Here is a 26,408-nt window from a genome sequence, read left to right as displayed (position 1 = left end):
AACAGTGCTGTAGAGGTTGACCAGCAAATAAAGTGTGGTCAGGGTCATATCTTGGCCTCTAAAAATATACGACTTCTCCATAAAAACAGCAGCTAGTCTAAAAAAAATGGTTTGGTTCTGAGAGGATGTTGCCGACCGCAGAGCTGTATTGGAGCATCGGTCGGGTGCCATATGGTTGAAATCTCCATTTCGTTTGGTTAGTCTGGATGTCAGGCCGGCATATGTATAAGCTAATAATTTTGAGGATATTTCATCTATGTGGAACTCTCAATCAGGAATGCCTTGCCAACTGCAAAATAGTAATTTACTTCGAACAGCGATACCCAGAAAATATGAATTTAAATACGGAGTTGCTACATTTATTATGACACATTTATGACAGGACGTAATCTCAGTTAAACCCGGGGCAGGAGGGGAGTTCATTTAAGTTCAGGCAGTATTCTGAGAAGAATGAATATTCCTAATAAATTGACTAGACATGCGTACTGGAACAATTCTATAAATTCACCTCATTCACAGAGATTTTAAGAGACATGATCATACCACTGTGGCTTATCTAAATCTGCTAAAATATGTAAAACTTTGCAAAAACAACAATCTCCTAAAATTTTCCAAGTGTGTGTGGTCTCACCTATCAGTGCCCTCGGGTTCCCTTATGGGAAATAATGACAGCTTCTAAGAGAAGCCTCTTTTAAGTGGTCGTTATTGGAGCCCTTCAGTTGAGACTCACTCATCCAGACTACAAAACCCAGGACCACGCCGGAATCAGACTCCTGTCATGAACCAGAGTGAGAAACACGACATACCAACCAGGAAAAATCAAAATTAAAGTCTAGCTTTACCACCATCCTCACACCACTAAATGCACGTTTCTAAAATAGCAAAAATCTATGGGAGAAACTGTTTATTTAATTTGGAAACGTCCGCTGCCCTACTTTAAAAGAACTAGACTTGGAAATTGTCTGCAAGCCTTTGCATTGATAAAAGAAGATTGAGACGAATCTGGCATGAATGTCAAATGTTGGATTACTAGTATCCCTGATGAAATTAACACCCTATACATTCTAATGACCATCGGTACAAGCCAAGCACACACAGACTCTTTGCATCAACTACAATCTGACTCTAATGACAGCAAAGACAGAAATTCCAATTATGACACATCATCTTTCCTGGCTTGATCCTTCTGGTGTCTTCTTGGCCTTGAATCTTCTCTGTCAAAGTGAAAAACCTGTAACAGCTTAGAGACAATCACAGAAAATTATGTTAATTGTTGCATATGTTACAACCATTAAGTCTGGGTATACGTGTCACTCATGGAGTCCCTAAATCCCAGTCTCCACTGAAACCAGTGCTGAGATTTTGCTAAATGCTAATGCCCGCTAGTATTCCAATTCCATAAACGCAGTAAAGAGGATTTCCATATGTAAAAGCCAAAAGTCTATACTTCCGTTTCTGAATCAGCAAGGAATGGGTCAACTTCTTATTTGGGAACGTTGTTCTTTCAAGTGTTAAACATGCAACACGGTCGCCTTGAGAACTTGAGAAACAACCTTGTCATCACCCTTCATACCGTCACACTCTCTATCTGATATAAGTTATGCTACAGCAGCATCTACGCTAACCTTTTAAGGAACTGCAGTCTCTCTGTCACCCTAAACCATCACCTCAAAGGACGCTAGTGGATTGGAACCACAGGTGACTGTGATTTCGAGAAACCAGGTGCCTCCCAAGGTACTCCCCAACTTGAGGCAATGTTGTGGTCCCATTAGTTTAGTATAATTTCTTGCTCATAAACCAAAGCCCATCCATCCATCGTCTGTACCGCTTATCCTGTTCAGGGTCATGGGGGGGCTGGAGCCTATCCCAGCTGTCACTGGGCGAGAGGCCGGGTTCAACCTGGACGGGTCACAGGCTTATCACAGGGCCGACAAATAGAGACAGGCAACAATTCACACTCAAATTCACCCCTACGGGCCATTTAATCTGCAATTAACCTAAGATCCATGTTTTTGGAATGTTGGAGGAAGCCAGAGCCCCAAAGAGAACCTACGCAGACACTGTGAGAATGTGCAAGCTACGCAGAGAGGCCCCAGCTGGCTGTCAGATTAGAACCCAGCACCAAAGTATTGGACGGATTACGATCTGCCTGACCGAAGGGCCATTGTTTTAACTACTCTACACTTCCAAAGTAAGCTATATTACATCAGTTTTGCGCCAGGTTCATGTTCTAATACTTGAAATGAAATGACAAGTTAATATTGTTGGACAGTAAAATGCGTGAAAATGTACTTTAACAAATGACGAGTAAACCCCCCCCCCCCCCCCCCCCCAACAAAAAACGTGCTGGATTGACATCAGGTTCATTATCCGTCCCACAGAAGACTCAGTTGCCTTCAGCTATTTGTTGAAGTGTTTTCTTCACAATCTTTCTAAATATATAATGGATTTTCTAGTCATAATAAATGAGTGAAACACGCTCAGATCTATTTCCAAGGCCTTGGCAAGGATAAACACTAGATTAGTCTTTGCTCTTGTGCCATTTGAATTGTAGTAATGATTCACTTCTTGGAGGAGATGAGGGGAATAATGTTTCTTGACCTTAACAAACTCCAGAGGCTCCTCTAATACGTTACAATATGTGTGCTTCTCCTCCTGGAATGTGTGATTGCTTTAACACTTTTGAGGTTAGACAGTGTGACTTCCAAATAGAACAGAGAGTGGGGGCCGGGGGGGCCTGGGTCCAACTCATGTGAACATCAGTAGAGTAACTGGCTCTCAGTAGCCACTTGACAAGCTGTTGAAGATCTCCAATATTCACATCACCTATCTGGGTCACAAGACAGCTGGGAGGCCACAAGGATCTGGTATTTGTTGGCTTTTTGTAAGTATGAAAAACATGTCAACTATAATTATCATTTTAGGGAAAAGTATGTCATCGTATTGGTCAAATATCAAACGGATGACACTGGAGTTCGCTTCGCGAGTTGATTTAAGGGCAGCAGCAGAGAAATGCACACCCTGAACGCAAAGCAGACATTATTAAAGAAGAAAAATCTCCATTCACGTGCTTGATTGGACATTTCCTCAGAAGCTGTTTACCTCGGGTTCAAAATGTATTCCCCTATAATATGGGAAAAACAAAACAAAACAAAACAAAACACAAGACTACTTACTAATTTGTCCACAGCAATAAACCAGTAAGAGAGTAAATTAGATGAGTGGCTGATCGTTTGATTCTCTGATCAATCGCTCCAGTTTGAAAAGCAGCAACATTCCACTGAGAAGCTGTCATAACTTTTGACATGGATGGATGATACATTGATGGCCAAGGTAACGAAACAGGAGATTATTTCTATGCCAAACTTTTCAATTCAGATTAGTTCAAAAACAAATTTGGATGCCTGAAACTCAACAATGCTGCATGTGCTAGATCTTGATGTTCCCATTTTAGGAACATATAATTACAAGCCGTCAAACATATTAGTTTAGTTAGACAGTGAAGGAGGCAAATTGAGATTGGTAGCCTGGAGCGTCTTCAGTGCTCTAATGTGGGTCGCATCTGTGGTGCACGACGCCAAACAGAACTGTTGGATCCCTTCATGCGGATACATCTTATGAACAGCCAGAAAACAAGACAAATGATTGGGTCACTCTCACTCTTATTTTGTGTGTTGTCTTCACATGGCAACAGAGTGTGTGGGCCCAACGTTTGCATCGGGGGGTCTTCAGACAGAAGCCAAACCCAAAAAACAGAGGGAGAGCTTGATGACCTGCTTTACACACTCAGCACAAACGTAACAGGGCCGGCATGTTCTAAGGAAATGTCGAGAGTGAAGCAAAAATACTTCTATTGAGATTCTGAATTTTATTATTCTTCCACATTTTTTGCGGGCAATCAACCCCATTGTAAGTTCCGCTACAGGAGCTCTTTATGTTTTACTTCTTACATGTTAGATTTCTACCTTTTATAGGTCTTTAAGAAGGAAATGGAAAAGAAGTTAACTTAAAAATGTTCACCTCAATTTGAATGCTTTACATCAATCCGGCCAAAAACTTCTATCAACATTGACTCATCTAACTGTTTCCAACTTTCATCGATAAATTATACTCTTGTCATCAGTCAGCTGATCTTGTCCTGATTGTGACAGGATTTTAACTTTTGGTTAAACAGCGGGTGGCACGGTGGTGCAGTGGTTAGCAATGTCCTCTCACAGCAAGAAGGTTCTGGGTTCGAGCCTCGGCTCCAGCACGAAGTCTTTCTGTGTGGAGTCTCTATGTTCTCCCTGTTCCTGCGTGGGTTCTCTCTGGTACTCCAGCTTCCTCCCACAGTCCAAAGACATCAAGAGGGGACGAGGCTGATTGATACTCTAAATTGACCGTAGGTGTGAATGTGAGTGTGAATGGTTGTCTGTCTATATGTGTTGGCCCTGCGATGGACTGGTGAACCCTGCCTCTCGCCCGAAGGAGCTGGGATAGGTTCCAGCCCCCCGCGACCCTTAAAAGTGGTAGAAAATGGATGGAAGGATGGTTAAACAGCCTCAAAGTGCAGAGCGCACTCACCCAAACCCTGATCGACTGCCATGTTAAACCAAAACCTTCAGCTTCATATTCACATGGACTCTTTGTACTTGTGGCCGACAATTCTTAAAGGTGCGACGCACATCACGGAGAAAAACAGGGGTTTCTTGGTAATTCTGTTGCAAACATGATGCAAAAGGGGGAAAAAACATTGAGCACTTGTGGGATTGTGGACAACATTGCAAACAGTAGTGCTGAAGCATGCAGTTGCCACAAAATATCTCACAAGCCTTAAATCTGGGGTCCATTTTTTATGTCTGTCTGTCACATATTAAAAAAACAGAGTAAAATCAAAACAGCATGTATTTGCATACTGAGCTACTAGTTTATTAAAGACATTCCAATACAACAACCCTGCAATAAGTCTAAGATGTAGACATTTCTGAGGTTGTAGTTAGTGGTAAGGATATTGGAAGGCGATATGAAGAAAGTATCTTTTTCTGTGTAATGCAACATCTAGCAACCTAAAGACTCAGGGATTACAAGAAGTTACACAACTCTCTGACTGTGGGCCTATCAGCTACAGACCAAATTTTCCATGGAATCACACCAGTCAACATATTGACATTCCCATGAATACGGAGTACTCTGCAGTTTTGGGTTGGACGAGTACCCATCTTCCATCTCATCCTTCATTTTGATCTCAACTACCTGTAATGTTGAGAGACTGGATCCCGCAGGGTGACATTATTGTTCAGACAAAATCTGTCCAGAAGCAGACAGACACACACACCCACCGAAGTGCTCAGAACCACCTCAGTTGTTTCCACTACAGCAGATGGACCATGTTCTGCCATGATGACACACGTGTTTACTTTATTCTCTTTTAGGGTATAATTTTTCTAACCATGCTCTGGAGTAACTTATTCAATCATACTTGGGTTAACAAATGACCAGAGATCTGCGAATGACATGTGCCGGTTAGTGCACTGCCTCTGGCTCCCTGTGCCGATTAGTAGGATGAGGCGGGCTGTGTGCCATTGAGATAACGCCAAAGCTCCTAACCTGTAATCTTAGCTTCTGACATAACGATGAATATTTTACCAACTGGACTCAGTAGGTAGAGATACTGGCACCTGTGACTTCAAATAAATGAGAGCCAGGGGCATAACGTAGGGGGGACACTTCCTTGCCTCCTTCCCACCGCTTGGCTCTTGTTTGCAACATAACCAAGTTCAACCTTCATTTTGCTCTCGACCTTCACCTGTTAAGTTCCATGACTGCATCTTGTACAGTTGTGACACTGACACGGTGATGAACTATATAAACAGCCGCTACAAGACAAAAAAACAAACAAAAAACAAACACCTCTGTAGTAGTTTTTGCAACACTAGCTGTCTCCAGGATATCGCATCTCTTGCTTGCGTACCTTAGCTTCACAAAGACAGTACTATTACATTACATGACCCCAGCGTACTTGATGGATCGCTACTTCTCCAGCTTTTGATTTCTACTGGCTGGAAACGAACTCCTGTGTGTTTGCAGAGGGACAGAGTTGTTGTGATGAAGAGCAGCCAGCTCTGCTGACTCATGCGGGGATGGCTGGTGTTGTTCAGAACAATATGCTCCTCTCTTACATTTTCTGTTTCTCTGCATATCTGAAGTCTAGAAGCAACTCTGGCTGTGCCACGTGGACCCAGGCTACCTGCCAAGCCCTGTCCACATGCCTTGCCACAAAAACTCTGTGTGAGAGCTCAGCTGTAAGCCGTTCGGAAGCTATGGTTGAGACTCTTGACTTTTCTCTCCTTTTGGTATTTCTCTCTTGGAGATATCTGACCAGCCATGACTTTTAGTTACCTGCCAAGTTTGAAGGCACAGGTGTTGTACCACAGCTGTGGGCCATACCTACCTGCATGTTGACTCTTTCATATGCAAGGTAACGCAACACGTGTTTTCAATCTGGCACCGCTTGTCTTGCACAAAGACACAGTCAAACCTCTTTGTCCTCCACCTCCTTGTAAAGTCAGACCACAGATCTATCTAAGAGAGAAGATGTCAGGTTTGCATTACACCATTTAATAAATGCCTCACATATGATATTTGTTTGTGTCCTCGTTGTGTCTCCGCCTCCAGAGGTTGTGTTTTTACATCAGTATTTTTGGATCACTTATAGACGGCTTTGTGATTGCTAAGCATTCCTGAAGTATTAGAAGACTTGCTTGTGGGTCATCTGGACTTTTTTTTTTTTCAGAAGTGAGGGTGGTCTGGAGCAACCTCTGTTGAACAGATCAAAACCTCCGGATGCATCGTGCAACCAAAACAGCATCTTGAATGCGATACTGCATTTAAATGTTCACAACACCTGTCGGCTATCATAACCACTGAGAAATGTACTTGCTTTTGCAGCTCAGGTTGTGGAAGATCTTACATTTATAATTCCTCTACCTCACAGTCTGGCTGTGGCTTTTTTACCCAGCATCGCTTTTGCTTGTATAAAATAATTGTAACGTTCGCCAAATAATGACAGAGCCTGTTACATATGTATATAAAGCATCTGGAGAAGGGGGAAAAAATATATCCAAGCAACAGTGTGTACAGCCCAACGGAATATCTGACCTACATTTCAGATAAAGGCTGTTTGTCTTGTTCAATGAGGTGGCACTTTCAAATATGAGGGATAAATGTGGGACTGTGAACATTACCAGTGTAATGGACAACATGTCTCCACTTCCCCAAACTATACAAATCAAGCCAAAGATACAGGCGCTGCTCTTTTGCAGGTGATGTCATTTGGAAGCAGAATCTGTGCCATGGAAGACGATGAGCGGTATTAAGGTCACCCCCAACTAGAACAAATAATCACCGTCATGGAATTGTAGGGTTGCATGTCCTCTTGACATACTTTTTTTTTTTTATAAACAATTCCCAAACTATAGCGAGCAGGTGCCTCTGTGAATAACAGGATTTAGCTCAGAGCAGCGATAAATCATGACATCACACCTCATTTTTTTTCAAATCGCACCTAATTCAAGTGGAACTGGAGATTTTAGAGTTGCCTTCTCGTTATGAGTCTTTGTCTTTTGCACAATTAAACCCGCTTGTATTACCATCTGCCACCCCTGCTGATTTATGTAGAGAAAGTTAGTCATCACTAACTGCCTGCCTGCCTGTTAGTGGCGTGATGTGCAGTGCCATAAATCGAGATTTCCTAAGAAAATTCCTACGTGGAGCTAGTCTTATTGCAGAAAGTGTCATTGTTCTACGGAAGTTACATGATAAAATTAACATTTACTTGTACTTAAATAAAAAAAATTTTTAGAAAACCACCCTTTTCAGAAAAATGACAAAATCCATCTTCTGGAAAATGGATTTGAAACTTATATTGATCTTCTTGTATTATCTTGCTATTCTTCAAGCATCCACCAGGGGCTGATCAAGAGCGTATGGCTTTACTTACAGCTAGCGCTCATGCTGTCCATCTCTCTATAAAATCTATGGCGGATGCTTTGAAGAACATAGATATTTTTGGGAACTTGTCTTAATTCCTTTCTTGCAGAGAGTTTGAAGAAAAGATAACCATAACTCTCGAGTGTGTATAGAGAATGTGATGTTACTGGCAGAGCTTTGCTGAGCACAAAGACTTCAAAAAAGGGGGAAAAACAGCTTGCCTGGCGCTGTAAACCACAGCATGTTGTTTTTACAAGCCAGTTTTTTGTTCAGATTAAACATAATAGGACCTTTTCACTGCAGCCATTGTGAAGCCACTCTTGACATATATATCAGAGGTTCTATTTAGAGTGTCATAGCCATTCCAGTGAGCCAACATGCACAATACCAGGCCCTGGCCAAACTAAATGGAGCAGGGCCGTAATTTATCTTATGACAGAGCGCTAGGCTAAGTTTTGTTTTAGCAAAACTAACTGCTGACAGGAGCATCAGGCACGTGACCAGTCTGAATTTTACTGTGAACATGGAAGCTAAGAAATATTTAGCTACTCCTCTAAATTATAGTGAGGCAATGTATCCACACCTACAATAAGATCTGATAATATCATAAGACGCTTTATTGTTATCCAATTTGGGCCAGAAAATTAACACAAATTTGAAATCGCCTTAACTGTTAACAGATGACTTTTTGAGCGAACAGTCCATTACTATAATACAGGGAAGAGTCCAAAGTTAGAGCTGAACCGTGACAAGATGGGAAAAATCTCTCCAGACCACTTAGCTGTTGCTGCTGCGGGTAACACAAGTGGGAGAGGCATTTATAAGAAAACAATAAAGTGGGTCACATGGGAATTACAGGGTGGGAAAGGGTGTGGAGCCTATTCTTTTTGGCGAAGTTAAACGTGTGGAAAAAAAAAAAAAAACCCACTTGTGCCACACGACAACCTGACATCTCAATTCTCACTCTGCCGCTGCCCGACCATCATCACAGCCAAAGATGTTGCCATGGCATGAACAGACTTTTCATTAGATCTTTGAGCACTGACTTGAAAATTTGAGTGTCCTTTGCTGTTTACTGATTTAAAAAGAAAAAAAGAACGTTTTAAAGACTCCATCAAACCTCAGTGAGGAAAAAAGTCAGATCCCTTATCTGTTGCAGATTAGCATATTTTCAATTTTTCTGAGGGGACACGGACATCATATTCCAGAGAGGACAGCTTCTGCTGCAGCACTGAGGACAAAATGTCTTTGTTATCTTCCTGCTGCCGTCAGTATTAACCAGAAACATATTTCAACGTTATAAATCATGCTGCCTTTTTTTTTTTTTTTTAGCTGTGTTTTTTTATCGAGAAGCCAAGGAGCACACTGCATGCTGATAAAGCTACACATTCCAAAGATTGTGGAATTTAACATGAGAAGAATGGACGATCAGTGTCTGATTCAAGGCTGCGTGCCATCTGTATCACAGCCCTGGGCATCGTTATGTGTTGGTATAAGCTGCTCTAAGACGTGTTTCGGCTTCTTACTAGGAGTTACGAAACAATAGATATTAGCGAATCAAACTTTGATTCCTCCGCCAACCAGTCCAGTTCCATTCATGTTTGCCACACACACACTACAGAGCGCAGTGCACACATTTTCTCACGTGTCTTTATTTGGTTCAATAGAACCTATGCAAAAAATCATTATTCCCTCGATGTGACCTGAGATGCCAGAAACAGAACATTATGACATCACAGTTGATCTTTTGGATATGGTATTTCATTGCATCATGGTATAAGATATTTGTGTGAAACTTTTCATCATCATGTCTGCCAAGGAGCTAAAGGTCATATCACCGGCTGAGGAGGTCAGGTTTTGGCTGAATTGTTTGTCTGTTAGTGGGATAACTTGAAAACTATGAGCCCAAACTTGATGGAGGGTTGTTGACAGATGCAACCCTGGCCCTATAGAGGTGTAACAACCGACCCTACATTTTAGACAAATATGTACCATGACTGCAGTTTTTCCTCAGCTGTTCAATTACATGAACCAAATAAGAAATTCACAAACGATCTGCTCACCACAATGTGCTGGTCAAAAAGGGCGTTTTCTGCCCTAAACCCGGTTCTCTCTCTCACTCAATACTGGTTGTAGTTAAAATCATGGGTGCTCATCAGCAACCACACAACGTGACCTCATACTCCTCTATCGAAATATAGCCAACTAATTCACAATAACGACGCTGCACATATTTCTGCAGGATCTTGATGCAACCAAATACAATGTGACTATAAACCATAATAGCATTCATTAATTTTGATTGTAACCACAGTTTCAATAACACATGTATGAAAGAATGGCAAAGTAATTCCAATGTGTCAGACAGACACACACATGCACACAGATGTCACACCCATGTCACTAAACACCCAACACACTCAGCTGATTCTCATGACAGAATCTCCTTTTTCTGGCTTCAAACAGTGGGTGGTGCTGCCATTACCACAAGGACTTACAGTATAGGAGGGGTGACGCGTACATGAACACTGACGTGCCAACAGATGTTTCTAATGACACAACGGCCATTTCTGCTGAAATATGAAAAAGAAAATTGAGAATGCAAAGGGGAGCAATGCTTACTAGAGCAAAAATGTTAACAGTGTTTCAACCCAAAGTTGTTCAAGTGTGGTGCTGCTTCGACGTGACCTTTCACCTATCATCAAAGAGACAGAGGCAAAGAAAACAGCCTGTTTCTCATCAGAACCTTAACTGTGTGACTCACTGTGTGGCCATGTAATCACTGATACCGTGCTTCCAAAAGTACTGATTCTGTGATTTATCATTCAGTCAGTCCACCTGCCACTGCGCTGCCGTAAACATGCATTGTACAGATGGAAAAGTCACAGTGCCCTGACATGTGCTCCATCTCTTAAAGGAATAGTTTAGATTTATTGAAGTGGGGTTGTATGAGGTTGTCATGTGTAGTCGGGGTCTTACATTCAGTATGTGGGTCAGCACATCTGCCTTAAAGAGAAGCAGACAGCAGCAGGGTTCTGACAATCAGCAAAGTACTGGTTTGGACCGGGTTCACAGAAAAATAAACTTTTTTTTTTCCCTTTGGCTGTCATACAGCCCTTTCTTTTGGATCAAAACTTTTCGATTTTGCAACCTAGTGCTTTAGGTATGGCTTAGAGGTAGCATGGCTGTCAAGCAACCGCAGGCTCGCTGGTTCAATCCTCACTTCCCCCGGTGAACATGTCGAAGTGTCCTTGAGCAAGATACTGAACCCTAATTGCTCCTGATGGCCCTGCGGCAGACTGGCAACCCGTCCAGGGTGAACCCGCCTCTCACCCAATGTCAGCTGGGATAGGACTCAATGCTGCACCACTCCCTTCCTATGCAATGTATCATGCCACAGTAGCACTTTCTGAATTCAAACAGCTGATCTGCAGTGCTGTGGATTGATCTATTGTGCAGCATGTGATGGAATACGGGGAAGTTCTACGGTTGAGAAATGTAGATCCCAAAGGAGAGGCTCTGCGATGGTGTAAATAAAGAGGAGAAAATGTTCCAGATATTGGATTTTTTTTTAAGCTGGGTTTTTATCTAGATGGATAAATGATGTGTTTCTTCAGTACCACAATACCACATCCACAGCAAGTCGATACTGCGCATCACATCTACTGCTTTCGGCTTTTCTGCAGAGAAGAGGTCGCTGCTTAGATCGCTACCTCAAACAACCTTATTTGAATACATTTGCACTGCCCCTTTAAGATGCTACTTTAAATAGTTGACCACAAGTTTCACTTGTGCAAAAAATGCATTGCTAGAAGTAGATGCGTGCGTGGCAACAATATCTGGGAACCGGTCATCTTACAGTAGTCATACAGTATGTAGTACGCCTTTCTGCATGCGTTACAATCATAAAATGACAGGGAAAGCCTTGTTCCTTTTCTGGAGCTGGCACTCCTCAACCTCTGCCAGCCCTGTAATTATATTCTGCTGGGGGGCCGACTCTCCTCTGTGGCAGCATCCAGGCTAGTGCCAGGCCTCACACACTGTACTCACCCCAGCAGACTCAAGCAAAGGACAGGCCACTACTAAGGAGACAAGACAAGAATTCGTTCCCTTTCGCTTCGAATATCAATCACAACTTCTTGCAAAAGGATTTTGCCAAGCACTGAAATCACAGATTCAAGCCCTAACTGATCCTTTATGAGTGAGTGCACACAGGGGAGAGGTAAAGAATTCCCTCTTCCATGTAAAATGTGATGAGAATGATTGATCAGACATTGCTAGAGAAGAGGAGACAAAAGAAAACGTGGAGCATGATAAAGTATCACGGGGGGGAAAAAAAAACCAAGTGTCAGCGGTGTTGAAACAGCGGTATGATGCTCTCCTTTGTGTCCTTGAGAGACTGCCCAGGAATGAGCAGGCAAACAAGCAGGTTTGCGAATTGCTGACCAAATGGTTCCAATTAGGAACCCTGACTGCTGCATGCTTCTGCAGGGAAGAAAGGTAACCGCAAAACAAAGCATATCTACTTTTATGGCCACCTTTAGGATTTACAGCTGCTGATGTGGAAGGAATGACTTGCTCTGAAGCAGATTTATTATTAGTGACATTTACCTTTAATACAAGCCAGAACAGTGGGGCAGGATTAGGGTAGGTTTAAGAAACGGCTACTTTTTAAGTCGTACAGGTGTGATGTTAACCAACCTTTCACTTTTTCTTTCATACCCTGCATGACACCACTTCAATGAATTTGTTTTTTTGTTTTTCTGTTTTTGTAGTCTGAAGGTGAATCATCTGCAACCACTTACTTGAGAGACAAAAGTTTTGTGCTATTGTTTAATTCATATTATAGATCATTTGGAAAGGAATGCCTGCATTGGCCATCTCAGCACTAATAGAGAGCAGATGATAGATGGATGAGGGGGAGTTTGACTTTCCCAAAATCTCTTTTGACAGTGCGAGATGATTAAACGGTGGGAATGAAGAGAGAGAAAGTAGGTTATTCAAAGTAAGACATATCACAGTTTCGTAGTATTGGCCAAAGGTCCACCCCACATCATGAGGGAGGAGTCTTGCACAAGGAGATTCTCCTGCAGAAGGAGGGTTCATTAAAGGGACACTTAGCTGATTTTACACATGAGCTTCAGTTGCTGCAACGAGGACTGGAGTACTCATCATAGCTTTGCTGATATCATGATGAAACATAAAGGTATATTTTGTTGCTAATTACAACAAGCTAGTGCTTCATATGTCACTGGTCATATCAACAAGGGGCAGCACGTTACAAGACCATTGGGTTGCATTGTCACAAACAAGCATATGCTAATGTCATTAGCATGAGCTGAGGGTGAAACTCTCCATGCACAGCTTGATAGTAGTAATCTTTGGGTGCGTCCCATTCCTACTGCACTTTCAAACCCAGGGCAGCCCGTTAATAAAAGCCAATTGACCCCTGTTCCATTGCAAGTTCATGAGGAGTTGGTTAGTCCCAGATCCAGGCACTCACCTCTGTTGCACACTAACGCACTGTCACTCTGTGGTGAGCTCTGGGAGGAGATCGGATATGAACTGCAGATCCATAATGCTACAGTGTAATGTGGAAATGAATTGTGTTTTATGTCTCTGAAGCACTTTGCAAACTTGTTTTTTGAAAGGTGCAATGCAAATATGTTTATTATTATCACAGTGGCACCTCTTGAGGAACAAAGTGGTGCTACAACTTAAATGGAGTACGTTGTTAGCTTGATGAGGATAAAATAATTGCTGAACATCATGCCCCCTCCCCAATGTTAAAAATGTGCGTTACAAACAAGGTGTGGAGGTGTCTGAAGAAAGGCGTGGTCCTGGCCACTGGCCCATGCAGGAGACCTAAAGGCCCAGCTTTGATTTTCTCTCTCTTTTCAGACTGAATGGAATTTTTTAAAAAACAACAACAACTGACATTATTTTGTGAACCTTTGAGGCAACAATCGTCAAAATTATTGAAGCAGCACAGTCTTATTCTCCCATAACAGTGCCACCACTACAAATATTTAGTCGTTAATTCATGAGGTTTGGACGTTTCAAAAAGCAGCGAGTCACATCGTCATCTAAATGAGTTCCAACTATTCATCTGGTATGCATCCTCTTGGGTTCAGTGACACTGACTGAAGCAATATTTTGGAGTGAATAGTAAGCTAGAGAGATGTCTGGTTTAATCAAGCTGTGGATTAAATCAAATTCAGATGAAGCTCACTCTCTTAACTTCACACTGAAATTGATTTATGTAATGCTTCATACAGATCAACTCAATTACACACACACACACACACACACACACACACACACACACACACACACACTTCAAAGCTACATTACTCTTGAAATATGGAGACTGTGAAGTTTTTACCTATCCATGTAAAAATAGTGATTGTAGAAAATGCCATTGAGTTCAACAAACAGTATTGTAAAGTTATTATAACTTTGAAAACACTATTTTCCACTGACATGTTACACAAGTGATGAGCAAGCCATCTGGTCTTAAAAGTGCAGCGATAGTACTGAGATAACTCACTGAGCTCACGTCTAGGATCAGACCCAACCCAGGACCAAGGCCTGGAAATTTTTTTACAGCTGTAAATAACTGTCAAGTTGGTCCTCCAGTATTTGATGTGGAGGTGATGTAAAGATCACACTCTAAACTCAGACAATATGCAGGACGTAAATGGGCGAGCAGGTATAAGCTTCATTATAAAATGCAAAATATATATATACATACATTCGTATGTATAAAAATACTGGAAAGAACTGGGGAGATCAGAGGGACATAATTCAAAGTGAGGGGAAAAAGTGAGGCAAGTTCAAAATGATTGCAAAATACCATTTATCTCTTCTTATAAAAGGGGGTGTAAGTCTTTGAGGTCCAATAACAAAAGATTTTACAAGATGTTGCCATTGATGCCCTGCTGTGCTGACCTTGTAATACAGTTTAATGACCTTCCCTCAGACCAGCTCTGAACAGTCTATAGGAGCTTTATCAAAACCATTTCTGCTAGAATACAGACATGGATACGCACCTGAGGCGGACTTACGTTTGTGTGGGAGCTTTGCATTAAGAGGAACTCTTCGCTGGGAAGTAAAAGGCGCATTTTGGAGTCCACGTCAATCAGCTGCTCCAGGTCAGAGGGCAGCGGGGTGTAACCCTGGCTTGTCAAGACTGAAACGGCCCACATGTTGTCCTGGAAGAGAAGAATCGGTAAATTATATCACAGCCTGCTGATCCTTCTTTATTTTGTGACAACATAAACAGAGGCTGATAAACATTAGACATTCCAATTAGATGCACGTCACGCTGAGCTAAGGTATTGGCTTCTGGATGGTGCACGACAGGGAGCTTGATCACTCTTCTCCACGCTGCATTACAATTAAAAGATCAAATGCCAAAAGGATTGCCTGCTGCTCGTTCTATCCTGGTGAGACTCCCAGTGTGTCCTGAGGGGGAAGGTGTGTGGGTGGTGACATCATCAGGGTGCAGCGGGGAGATTAGTACCAAGGCTTTCATGCCAAAAGATGATCACAGCTGTAATCTCTCAATGCTGCGAGGGGGAGCTGAGGAAACTAGATCAGCCAGCTGAGACTTAACAAATGAGAGGAATTTCATTCCAATTTTTGAATTTATTGTTTGTGCAACGCTGGTTCTGGTTTGATTTTATCACTTTTATTAGCTGACTTATATCCTCTTATTATGTTTTATTTGATCATTCCACTGTTTCTCCAAGATTGCAATCATCAATCAAATAATCCCACAATTTAAGCAGTGTAAAACATTCTGCTTGACATTTGTTATTTCTAAAAGTGCTCTATAATTAAATGAAGTTGACTTATGTTTCAACCTACATGTCTGTTCTAGTAATTCACTCCAATGTTCAAACCATCGCAGCGGTTCCCTTGGAATTTGGCAGAATTTGTGAGTTCCAGACTTCAGATGGATTCTTGTTTGTTCTGTGTATACATGCATTTCTTTTGACTTTGAACATGTTCTTACATACAACCACACACACACACACACACACACACACACGCGCGTGCGCGCGTGCGCGACAAAAAAATCATACCTCACTTCCAATGGGGCACAAGAGATCAGAGAAAAATGCTGTAATCCTCATAAATAAATAAAAAATAACTATAATGTCAGAAAAAAATAGTACTTCCACCACTCTGATTTATCACCTGGGGCCACCAGAATAACATAAAACTGTGAGCTTGTTAGGACCAGAATCAGGAACGTCAAAGTATATGAGGCGAACGCTGAGCGAAAAGCTTGTGCTTGTTACGTCTCCAGGGACTTTGCAAGGAACTGGTCCTCAGAACTGAAGACGCATCACTGCCAAACACCCGGTGACATAAATAATGTGCTTGCTCTGTCATGGTCATTCATAATAGCATGCACTACAATAACAGGAAATCTCTTTCTAGCCAATAATAAAAAAACACACACACAGAGCATCTGCACCTCAGTTTGCCACCGCACAGTTACAGCAGTATTGTTCTTAAAGTCAAGGCAAACATCATAAATAGAAGAGAAAGACATTACAAAAAAAACCCAACCCAAACTCTGGCAGGCTGTCCCACGGATGCAGAGCTGTTGGGGTCAAACTAAATGGAACCGTATGTGAAAGGTAAGTATGTTCCCTCCTGCTTCCCAACAGGCTTCATCTAGTCTGACAAAGTGGCCTCACAGCTGCCAAAAGACCTATTAAAGCCAATTAAAACAGACAATTAAAAAAAAAAATACCTGAAGTTGTGAAGGTGTAGACTGGTTCACTGTGAGTTTGTCTACAGCTCCAGATGGATTTCAGATGAATCATCAAAGGGAAACGGGAGGTTTCATTGTCTCAGTATCAGGAACAACCTCCCTCTCAGTAGCTTATGGGGGCTATACAAAGGCTTCTGAATTTTGCAGAGGCAAATGTTACTAAAACGTGATTATAGAATGAATCCGTTCACATGTGGCGTCCCATGTGAACTACATCTGGTTCATAATCTCCAACGCTTTGAGGAGTCAGGATCTTCTGCCCAGATGCTATCTCAGCTGCCAAGCAGTCATCATAACATGCATACGTGACCAGTGTTACTCCATGTGCTTTGCTTCATGGGCCAAAGTGTGGTTAAGTTATGGGGCCTGTTCACTTTTAACAATGTCAATCAGAAGGCCAATTGTGATGACACAGATTCCAACAATTAAAATCAGCAGAGAAACGATCTGCAAATTCCAGGGACACTGGAAACAATATTTTCCTTCCACGAAATAATAAATATACTACGTGCGAAATGTTAAAAATGTTGATAGCAGATGCAGTCAATGGAATCATCTGCTGCAGCCCAAAAGGCCTCTAAACAGACATGAGGGGGAAGCATTAAGGAACTTGCAAAAGAAAGACTCATCCTGCTGCATATGTTGCCTGTTAGGGCTTCATGTCAGCCTACCTCTCTGTCGGCGCCTCTGGCACCATCCTCTTCATCTTCGTCTATTTCTCGAAGTAGCGCGGCCAGACGTTCTTTCTCTGCCTGTGTCAAAAGCACTTGGCCTCCCTCGCCACTTACAAGCTGTTGCCACACACAACATTTAAAAAAACAAAAAACAACAAACAAAAACAGACATTGAAGCTGATTCTGTACAGCAGATTTCATTCTTTGCAGCAGTGCCCTAGTTGGCCTGGAATGAATCTCTGTCTTCAGCTCGAGACAAATCTTTTTCCTCACTGAGAAAACAAACAGTGAGGAGACTCACTCTAAGTCATGCAATATATCCCATAACTACGTTTGGCCTGGTGTGAACTTTGACATACCTCAATGTTTCTCTTGACAAAGTCCCTCTGTTTTTGCTTGGCTTTGGAAGCCCCACAGTGGCTGCCGTCAGATTGCTCTACTCCCGTCTCCTCATCGCCTGCCTCCAATGATTCTATTATGCCGTCTGGCCTCTTTTCACCTGTCAGACATGCCTCACTTTAGATTCCATAACGTGAAAGGTGAGTCAAGCCAAATAATTTGGCTGGAATCATTTTCCATCCACGAGTCTGTATTTGATCTTTTTGGGCCATATAATCAGAGAGTTTTCAGCCGCCAAAATAAACCTGAAGTTCTCAAACCATGCATTAGGCCTCACGCATTTCACAGATTTGATCTTACATTGTGAGTGTGAACAGTTTATGAACTTTAGTGGCATTCAACAACACGTTCCACTAAAATATTAAAAGCGCTCAAGGCAAATTCAATCCGAATTATGATTTAGATCTGGCCAATGCGTCACTGTCATGGCTGACAAATTTCGAACACAGCAGGAGGCAGCCTCGCTCAGCGATGGAATAACTGCTTTGAGCTTTCAAACACACCTGAACAAGTGTCTGAAGCAATCACGGTCCGATTCGTCCGGCACAACACTGCAATGCCTATTACCATAGAAATGCAGCTGAAACCTGACAGTGCCTCATTCAGAGCAAATTCTTCCCTTTTATTGATTTGTGCAAGAGAAAATATAAGCGATAAGAAAATATGAATGAATGAATTCTTCAAGGAATGTTTTGTAGCAAGTAAAGTTGATCTCTTTGGGGATTCACACCACAGAAATGGACAAGACTTTGATTAAAGCTGTTAATAAGCGAGTAAACTGCTTGAAATGCCAGGCTACTGTGGGCATCTGCTGTCAGTGGAGTGGAAAATCTCAAGCTTAAATTTTCATAAGCTTATGATGCCATCAAGTGTACATTTCAGGCATAACAACTGGTTAAATTGGGACTATTTAGACAAGGGGTTTTAAAGAGGTCTGAGATGGTTGGCCTCCCCTTAGAATTAACATCTGTTTTTAAACTTAAATGTTGAATTTCAGAGAATTTCACCTTCTCCCATGTGGTGCTCCTCTCTCTCCTGCTCACACTCAGGTATCTGAGTTTGAAAAACTGGCACCACTGCAGTCTCCTCTTCAGGATCTTTGAATTAGAACACGTATGTTTAGATGTCTCACAGTGTGTACAGTACATGTATGTTGCTGCCGTGTATTCTATTGCTTACAATTGGGGGCCTCCAGAGCCAAAAACAACCTTGTGTTCATAGCTTCATGAGCACATTCAAAACGACCTTCAGGCATATTGTCCTGAGAAAATAAACAGCAAAACATCAGCACCCTTGTAAAGAATGTATTATATGACCTTTGATGAATACAATAGATTAAATTGTGTATCTACCAGTAATTCTTGCCATAACTTTGCTTGAAGTTGTTTCCTTTGATGCTTAACTTCTTTTACTTTGCAGATGTTTGCAGACAGTATTGCATCAAGCCTTCTCATCTCCTCAATGGCCCTCTGAAGTTTAAGATCATCCATTTCGTCTTCAGCCTTATCAAAGTCACCCTGGCCTACAAGAAGCACATATACTCACAGCAAGGTAACCTAATCAAGGAGATACTATCTTGAATAATACGATTGTGCAAAAATAACTCCAGTGCACATTATAAACATTACAAACCTTTGTGAGAACCTTCAGGAGAGCCGGTTACATTTACCTCAGAGCTGCTTTGCCCCTGCAGGAAAGGGCATTCGTAACTGAAAAGTCATTCACGTGTATTAACTGTGAGTTAATCCACTTTACCTGTAAATCAGAGGCATCTTTTGTCAAAACCTCCAGAGAAAATGGAGTTGTAGGGCAGTGTCTGTCACTATGAAGCAGTGACACACTAGATAAACGGCTACCTGTCTGCTCACTGGATGCAGGTCGGGAAATGTCGTCTAAACTGCCTCTGATAATTTCCATCATGTAATATCCTACCACTGTATATTATTTAGAAAGAAACAGTACCTGCTATGATTTCCTAGCAGTTGGCTAATGAAAACTTTCCAAACGTCTTCCGCTCAAGTTTGGTAACTACGGACGCAAACACTCCCGGATGTTGTAACTATGGAAATATGCATTTGTTACTATGGCCACGGTGTTAGGTCGAGGCAGAGCAGCTGCAGCTTCCGCCAGCTAGCGTAGTGGTAGATAAGCTAAGCAGTAGGTTGCTAGCTAGCGGTTAGCTGTAGCAGTTCGGTAAATTTTATTTTTGTACTCGTGCATTAATGGTAAATGTATTCGTCGGGACGAGATAGTGGAATGCCTGTAACGCCTACCGTTACAGCGTGAGAACGCGAGGGTGGATAGTTTTTGTACGTGTGTCTGGTAGGTACCAGCAAGCCATTTTGTTGTCAAGCTAGCGTTAGCATGGCACAAAAGCTAGGTAGCTAACTAACAATGAAAACAACTCAGATGTGTTGTGGTAGATATTCTATATATTCAGTAGACTGTAGCGTATTTGCTATCCAGCTGAATTACAATCACCAATCATCCTAGGATTGATATGAATGTATGTTTTGTTTTGTTCACGTTTTTTCTCTACGTTATCAAACCTAACAAAGCTAGCGAATAGCTGCTGAACATAGGTGTATACCTGCTGAAGGGAAGCATTCTATACTAGAGCTATGTATTGTCTGTGGGGGTTGTAAGCTTACAGTACCAGTAGTCAACTGTTGGAAGACTTAGCAAACAATTTTGATGAGAGTTAGCTAGGTTGCTAACTGCATTTTGTCCCATCAGTCCTGTCATTTAGCTACTGACACATTTTCACTGGCCGCTGTCCAAGCTTTGCAGAGTACCTGAAGTGTCAATATTGGCCAAGGCCATGATGGAATGTTTATTTTATTAGAACTTAATCAAATATTGACTATCAAGTGTGTGATCATTACAGGCTGAGTTGACACTACAGGAGAAGATGTGCAATGGGAAGACAGAGTCAATATCCAAAGCCTGTTGGGCCCACATCTCAGCCAGCAAGTGGTCCTTCTTCCTGTTCCTTTTACTTGCCATAGTGTCCACTGGGAGAGGCTCAGGTAAGAAGAAGTCTGTTTGGATCCTATCATACTTTTTGTTTTGTATAATCTTGTTTTGTTTATTTTTTTCTTTGTGGTGGAGTCATCATCGCAGCCGTGTTGTTGTTTTTTTTTACGTAGACTAAAGGATACCATTAATGGCATGCTGAGACTAAGATGGTGTAACTTATACAGCTTATATATTTGCTTTTATACCCAAAGTGCTGTAAAATGTTGCCTCATTAACACACACACAAAAAACGATAGTGGAGGCTGTTGAGCAAGGCAAACCCACTCATCAAGGGCAATTGGAGGTTCAGTATTTTGCTCAGGTTTATGCCAACAGGGTCCCTTGGGAAGCAGAGATTGAACCAGCATCCCTTCAGTAACTAGATGGTCATTCTAGCTCTAACATGTTGTTTCTCAAATGTATGAGTCACGGCTAGATTATGTGATAATTTAATTAACTTCTATATACACTATTCAAGCAAATTCTGCCTAATAGAAAAATTAAGTTAATTTTGTGTATTGAAATATGAGATGACTTTATCTCCAATGGCATCTGCCAGTAGAGTTCCAGAGACCTGTTGAGTATATATATATACCATGGTCCACTACTTTTCAGGACACACTGGCCTGTTCCCCGTTTCATAACCCCTCAACCAAAATGTTTAAACATGATATTGCATTGTGCATTTAGTTTTCAAGGCACATTTATGAACTAGATCAAAATTGTTTAATTAATTGATAGATTATCTCTTCTTTTGTGTTTTAGAAGGTACAAATATTGCACTATGGCTGTAAGAACACCGAACTGTGTTTTGAAACACAAACTTCAATTATTAAGATTTGTGCAGTCTAATTAAATACATTTCACCTGCAACAGTATTGGCTCCAGGCAGTCAGTTGCCTGTTTGTATGCAGATTGGTGTTGGTTATTCAAATCATTTAGTCTGTTAAATGTTATTGTTTTTTTCCTGTTGAATGTGTTAATCTCTACTTAACCTTGGAAAGAATAGGGCATGTGACGGACTGAATTAATTGAATCAATTTGCGTAGAAGTTGGTTAAGATTGCAGGCATGATGCTATGTAATCAAATACAATTAAGACTGTAGTTACAGCTATCTCATGTGTTATGAATTGTCAATCTCTTTCAGGTTGTTTAAGACCTCTCATGGTGCAGCATGGCTCAGCTAACCTGTCAGAGACCAACATGAGCTATTTCCCTGTGGGTACAGTTCTGGAGTACCACTGTGACCCTGGTTACCAGATAGACGGACCCCGCATCCTCACCTGCACAGCACTGGGACACTGGTCCTCTGAACCGCCACGCTGCATGCAGAGTGACGGTGAAGACAAACCTCCACAGCCCAACTCAGTTTTTGTCTAAAAGATCAGAAACGTAGTGACTGTGAATAGTGTTAATCTTTTTATAATTTTCTTTTCTTCCCAGTATGCCAGCCTCCATATCAACCAGAGAACGGAGGCTACATCTGCCACCCCTCCCCATGCAGAAGACTCTCTCATGGCACTGTGATTGAATATTTCTGTGATGAAGGCTTCGTTCTGAAGGGAGACTATAAATACCTTACCTGTCAGGACGGGGAGTGGGACAGCCTCATGCAGATCAACTGTGTTATGGAGCAAGGTAATGGAGCCAACATCATCAGATTCATTTTGTTCAAACAGATATATAAATGCTGTGGTGTGAAATTGTGACAAGTTTTTGTGTGGAATCATTAAGCAATCCATGCTCAACATATTTGTCATGTTAATTCAAGAAAAACCCTGAAGTTTCTCAGAATTTCCTTTGCTTTGTTCTTGTCCTCCCAGGCTGTGTGAGGCCATACATGGTCCAGAACAGCTGGGTAAACCTTACAGAAACCAACAGGGGCTTGTTCCCTGTGGGGACAGTTCTGCAGTACAACTGTGACTCTGGTTACCTGCCGGACGGACCCAACACGCTCACCTGTACCACACTGGGACACTGGTCCTCTGAGCCGCCTCGATGCATACGCAGTGGTGGTCAGATATGTTCAATCTGTGTAGTAGTAAATGTGGTTGTGTTATGAAAAAACTAGTCTTAAACTCTTTCACTTAGAACTAAAACATCTTGAATAGTCATATAATTATCATATTGCACAGAGTTTTTACTCAAAGTTTGTGTCTCATTCCATGAAGAAAAACCGAAACACTTCAAAATCCCTGTCGGTTTATGTTTTAATGTCGTTGTTTTTACCTCTGTTAGCATGTCTACCTCTGTCTGAACCGGAGAACGGGGGTTACACCTGCCACCCGTCCCCCTGTCGAACGTTTTCCCATGGCACTGTAATAAAGTTCTTCTGCGATACGGGCTTCCTTCTCAAGGGAGACTACAACTACCTGACGTGTCAGGACGGAGAGTGGGACGGTCCCATGCAGATCAGCTGTGTGAGCCAAGGTGTGTCAGTCAAAACTGAGATCTGTCACAAGGTGTATCTTTTCTACATTGTGAAGCATTTTGATACATCATATAAAAAAAGCCTCTGTTATTTTGGTTTCAGACTATAATTACAGTTATTAACTGTATTTCTCTTCAAGGTTGTTTGAGGCCCTTCATGGAGCAGCATGTTTCATCCAATCTGACTGAAACCAACAGCAGCTCCTTCCCTGTGGGAACAATACTGCAATACCACTGTGACCCTGGTTACACACCAGACGGACCCACCGTCCTCACCTGCACCACACTGGGACACTGGTCCTCGGAACCTCCTCGATGTATTCGCAGTGATGGTAAAGACAGAACTTTTCATGTGTAGAGGTCAAAGGCACACAAAGAGAAAGTAATAAACCGCAGTACAGTAGATGTATTTCTAACTTTCCCTTCCTCCCATGGACAGTATGTCAGCTTCCTTATCAGCCAGACAACGGAGGCTACACCTGCCACCCCTCCCCATGCAGAAGACTCTCTCATGGCACTGTGATTGAATATTTCTGTGACGAAGGCTACATCCTGAAGGGAGACTATAAATACCTTACCTGTCAGTATGGGCAGTGGGACAGCCTCATGCAGATCAGCTGTGTTATGGAGCAAGGTAAAGACGCCTGAGAGTTCCACCAACTATGGGAATATGACTGTTTTTAATAAACGTCGATGTAATATTTCCTGTGAAATGAGAACAAATTTTCAACAAAAATTTCTGTTTCACAATGTCAAAGATGTGAGAGAAGACACATCTGGATCTGCCCAGTGATTCAGTTCTGCCTCCTAAATGTAATGGGTTTTTCCTTGGCTGGTGTTCCATCCCTCCATCAAGTGTCAAGAAAATCAGCCCACCAGTTTTTGTGAGATCTTAACCAGATCTAATGAATGTTGATTTTAAAAACTGATGAAGTTCAACATGTCAGCACACGGTGTTGTGGGTTGCAGATCCCTTATCAAGTCTTTTATCTCTCCTTGAATGTCATTCTTTTATAAACACTCTTAAATCTGACATGTCACAACTATTTAAGGTGTCTCAGCTGCCTGCCTCCAGTATAATGAAACACTGTCAAATTCTGTCTGTCATACTCTGCTATTTATCTGTCTCACAGACAGCGGTCCAACGCTACCGCTGGGGATGCCAGCCTTGTCCATCATGTCATCCACTGCCAGCTCAGTAGCCCTCATCCTACTCCTGGTGGTGCTGTTTGTGCTCCTGCAGCCAAAACTCAAGTCCCTCCATCGGTGAGTCCCATCTTCAACAAGATCTTTTTATGATTGAAACTGTTAATGATAGAATGAAGAAACTAGTGTGAAAAAAGAAGTAGATATATAAATCCTTTGCCCCTGCACATCTAGACGGGATCAAGGGGTGTCCAGCCAGGCCGTGTCAATCATGGTGGAAGGGGTCCAGGTGACCCTACCCTCCTATGAGGAGGCTGTTTGTGCCAGTGCTGGATCAACTGCGGCTCAAAGCTCTGAGTCCCGTGTCCCGATAGTGCTGTCTCAGGGTCAGCATGCCACAACGCCAGAGGCTGGTCCCTCTCGGCCTTCCACCCTCAAACAGATGCAGTCAGAGGTGGCTGTGGTCCACCCTTTACCGCCTTCGTCATCCCCGTCACCCTCATCCTCTACCTGGGCTCTGGAGCACGCAGGCGCTGCAGCTCCTCCGTCCTCACAGAGAGGGCCGTTAGGAGGCAGCGACCAACACAGCCTGACCCCATTGGAGTCAGAGATGGACTACTCTGATGGTAAAGCCTTCGTCTTGCCCACTCGTCATCACCAGTTGAAGTTACTTTGCCGTTACGCTCAGTTTTGTCTGTTTTCTACAGATATGCCATTATTGAAGGATGCCTGAAACATGCCAGACTGAAACATTTCAGAGACAACCAGCATTGCTGCTATCCTGCAATGGTGACGGATGCCTCTGGAGAGTTTGGCAACACAGCTGTCAACACACATGAGCTCCACTCAAGGGGCGCTGAGTGAGGCCGTGTCCACCCAAAGGAGAACAGATGGGATTCACATGTACATACATGCTTACATTTTTCATACCAGTTCCTTCACTAGATGTATGTCGAATGTCTGAATCTCTGCTTGAAAACGCAGAACAAAAACAGAGGGGAGCAGACACACTTGATGCCTGGGGGGGGATTGGACAGGTGAAGCTGCAAACTCGTTTTTGGGAGCTGATAATCATATTTACTTTTCTTTTGATTACATATCACACCTCTAAGACACACAGTGGCAGCAAAGATGCATGAAAGCCAGGTAAGCTTGACTGTTGCTCACACGCACTCAACTCCACTGCGAACGTCACGATTATGACTGAAAACATCTGTTGATTAATCAGAAAACAATGTTTATTCTCCATTTAAATGTACAGTGTGAGGCTGCTTGTCCACCGTTCACTCTGCTGCGTTTCAGTTCATTCGAAGATTTAAAGTGCATCATTTTAAATGACTCCATTCGGCACTGTTCATCCCTTCATCCTCTTCCCCCGATGGCCTTAGCTTTCCACTTCTATGCACAGGTATCTATATCTAAAATAAGGGAGTTTTCAAACGAATGTCGTTTAAATGCCTCTACTGCTTAGTGATGTGGTGCTTCTTTGTCAGACACATCACCTCTACACAGGAAAATATTGTCCTATTAATTTATTCTGGCTGCTTGGAAATTTCTGTTTTAGGTGTTACTGGGAAACATAAGTGTTAATTTATTTTTGCCCATAATGCTGTTGATCAGCCATGGCTGCTTTTGATGCTTCCACAGCTCTCGGAAACTTGTTAAAAAAGAACAAATGTAAAAAAGTAGAAGTTTTTACTTTACTGCTTCGGTTGAGATTGACCACAGGCACATTTACATGTGACACTGAGAGAGTGGAGGGAAAATTTAACACAGAGAAACAACTAAATGTAAAGTTTGGTGTAACGTCAGTGTTCAGTCTGTTTGACTGTCCTTTGAATTTAAGTTTGGACTGCGGAATGGATCTTTGCCCGTTTTTTTGTGAATATTGTATTTTAATATTGTATTTTAATATATGTAAGTTTTAAGTTAAATGTACTGTGTATATACCATATGATCATTTTGATTAAATATTATTTGA

At 42.1% G+C, this 26,408-nt stretch overlaps 2 protein-coding genes across 8 annotated transcripts in view; one reads left to right on the top strand and one right to left on the bottom strand.

Annotated features, from left to right (window-relative positions):
• fsip1 (fibrous sheath interacting protein 1) overlaps positions 1-19,964 on the bottom strand; it is a 27,625-nt gene extending 7,661 nt beyond the window's left edge. Inside the window, exons 1-9 of one of the 7 annotated variants that reach the window (XR_015109757.1) lie at positions 19,588-19,963; positions 19,465-19,519; positions 19,185-19,354; positions 19,012-19,093; positions 18,840-18,929; positions 17,793-17,932; positions 17,431-17,550; positions 15,021-15,182; positions 632-1,240 (exon numbers count right to left, since the gene is read on the bottom strand). Coding sequence is in view for 6 of the 7 variants with exons in the window: in XM_086182598.1 (XP_086038724.1) it covers positions 1,154-1,240; positions 15,021-15,182; positions 17,431-17,550; positions 17,793-17,932; positions 18,840-18,929; positions 19,012-19,093; positions 19,185-19,354; positions 19,465-19,519; positions 19,588-19,752 (1,071 nt within the window). In the remaining variant the exon portion in view is untranslated. Of the gene's footprint in view, positions 1-12; positions 1,241-12,968; positions 13,056-15,020; positions 15,183-17,430; positions 17,551-17,792; positions 17,933-18,839; positions 18,930-19,011; positions 19,094-19,184; positions 19,355-19,464; positions 19,520-19,587 lie in introns of those variants that run through there. The other 6 variants (XM_086182598.1, XM_086182599.1, XM_086182600.1 and 3 more) reach the window with 6 other exon arrangements.
• Positions 19,907-26,408, top strand: LOC147246697 (sushi domain-containing protein 4-like). Its single transcript, XM_086182595.1, has 11 exons — positions 19,907-20,154; positions 20,720-20,861; positions 21,999-22,190; positions 22,295-22,489; positions 22,675-22,866; positions 23,090-23,281; positions 23,422-23,613; positions 23,721-23,915; positions 24,415-24,547; positions 24,662-25,053; positions 25,135-26,408. Exons 2-11 carry the CDS (start codon positions 20,744-20,746, stop codon positions 25,158-25,160), a joined length of 1,827 nt encoding a protein of 608 aa, XP_086038721.1. The 5' UTR covers positions 19,907-20,154; positions 20,720-20,743; the 3' UTR covers positions 25,161-26,408.

Source organism: Aulostomus chinensis, chromosome 17, assembly GCF_037954235.1.
Source record: "Aulostomus chinensis isolate RoL2024-O1b breed Wild chromosome 17, RoL_Achi_v1.0, whole genome shotgun sequence".
In the NCBI taxonomy this organism is placed as follows: domain Eukaryota; kingdom Metazoa; phylum Chordata; class Actinopteri; order Syngnathiformes; family Aulostomidae; genus Aulostomus; species Aulostomus chinensis.
The sequence above is the reverse complement of the archived record's forward strand: the minus strand, read 5'-3'. Positions and strand labels throughout refer to the sequence as shown.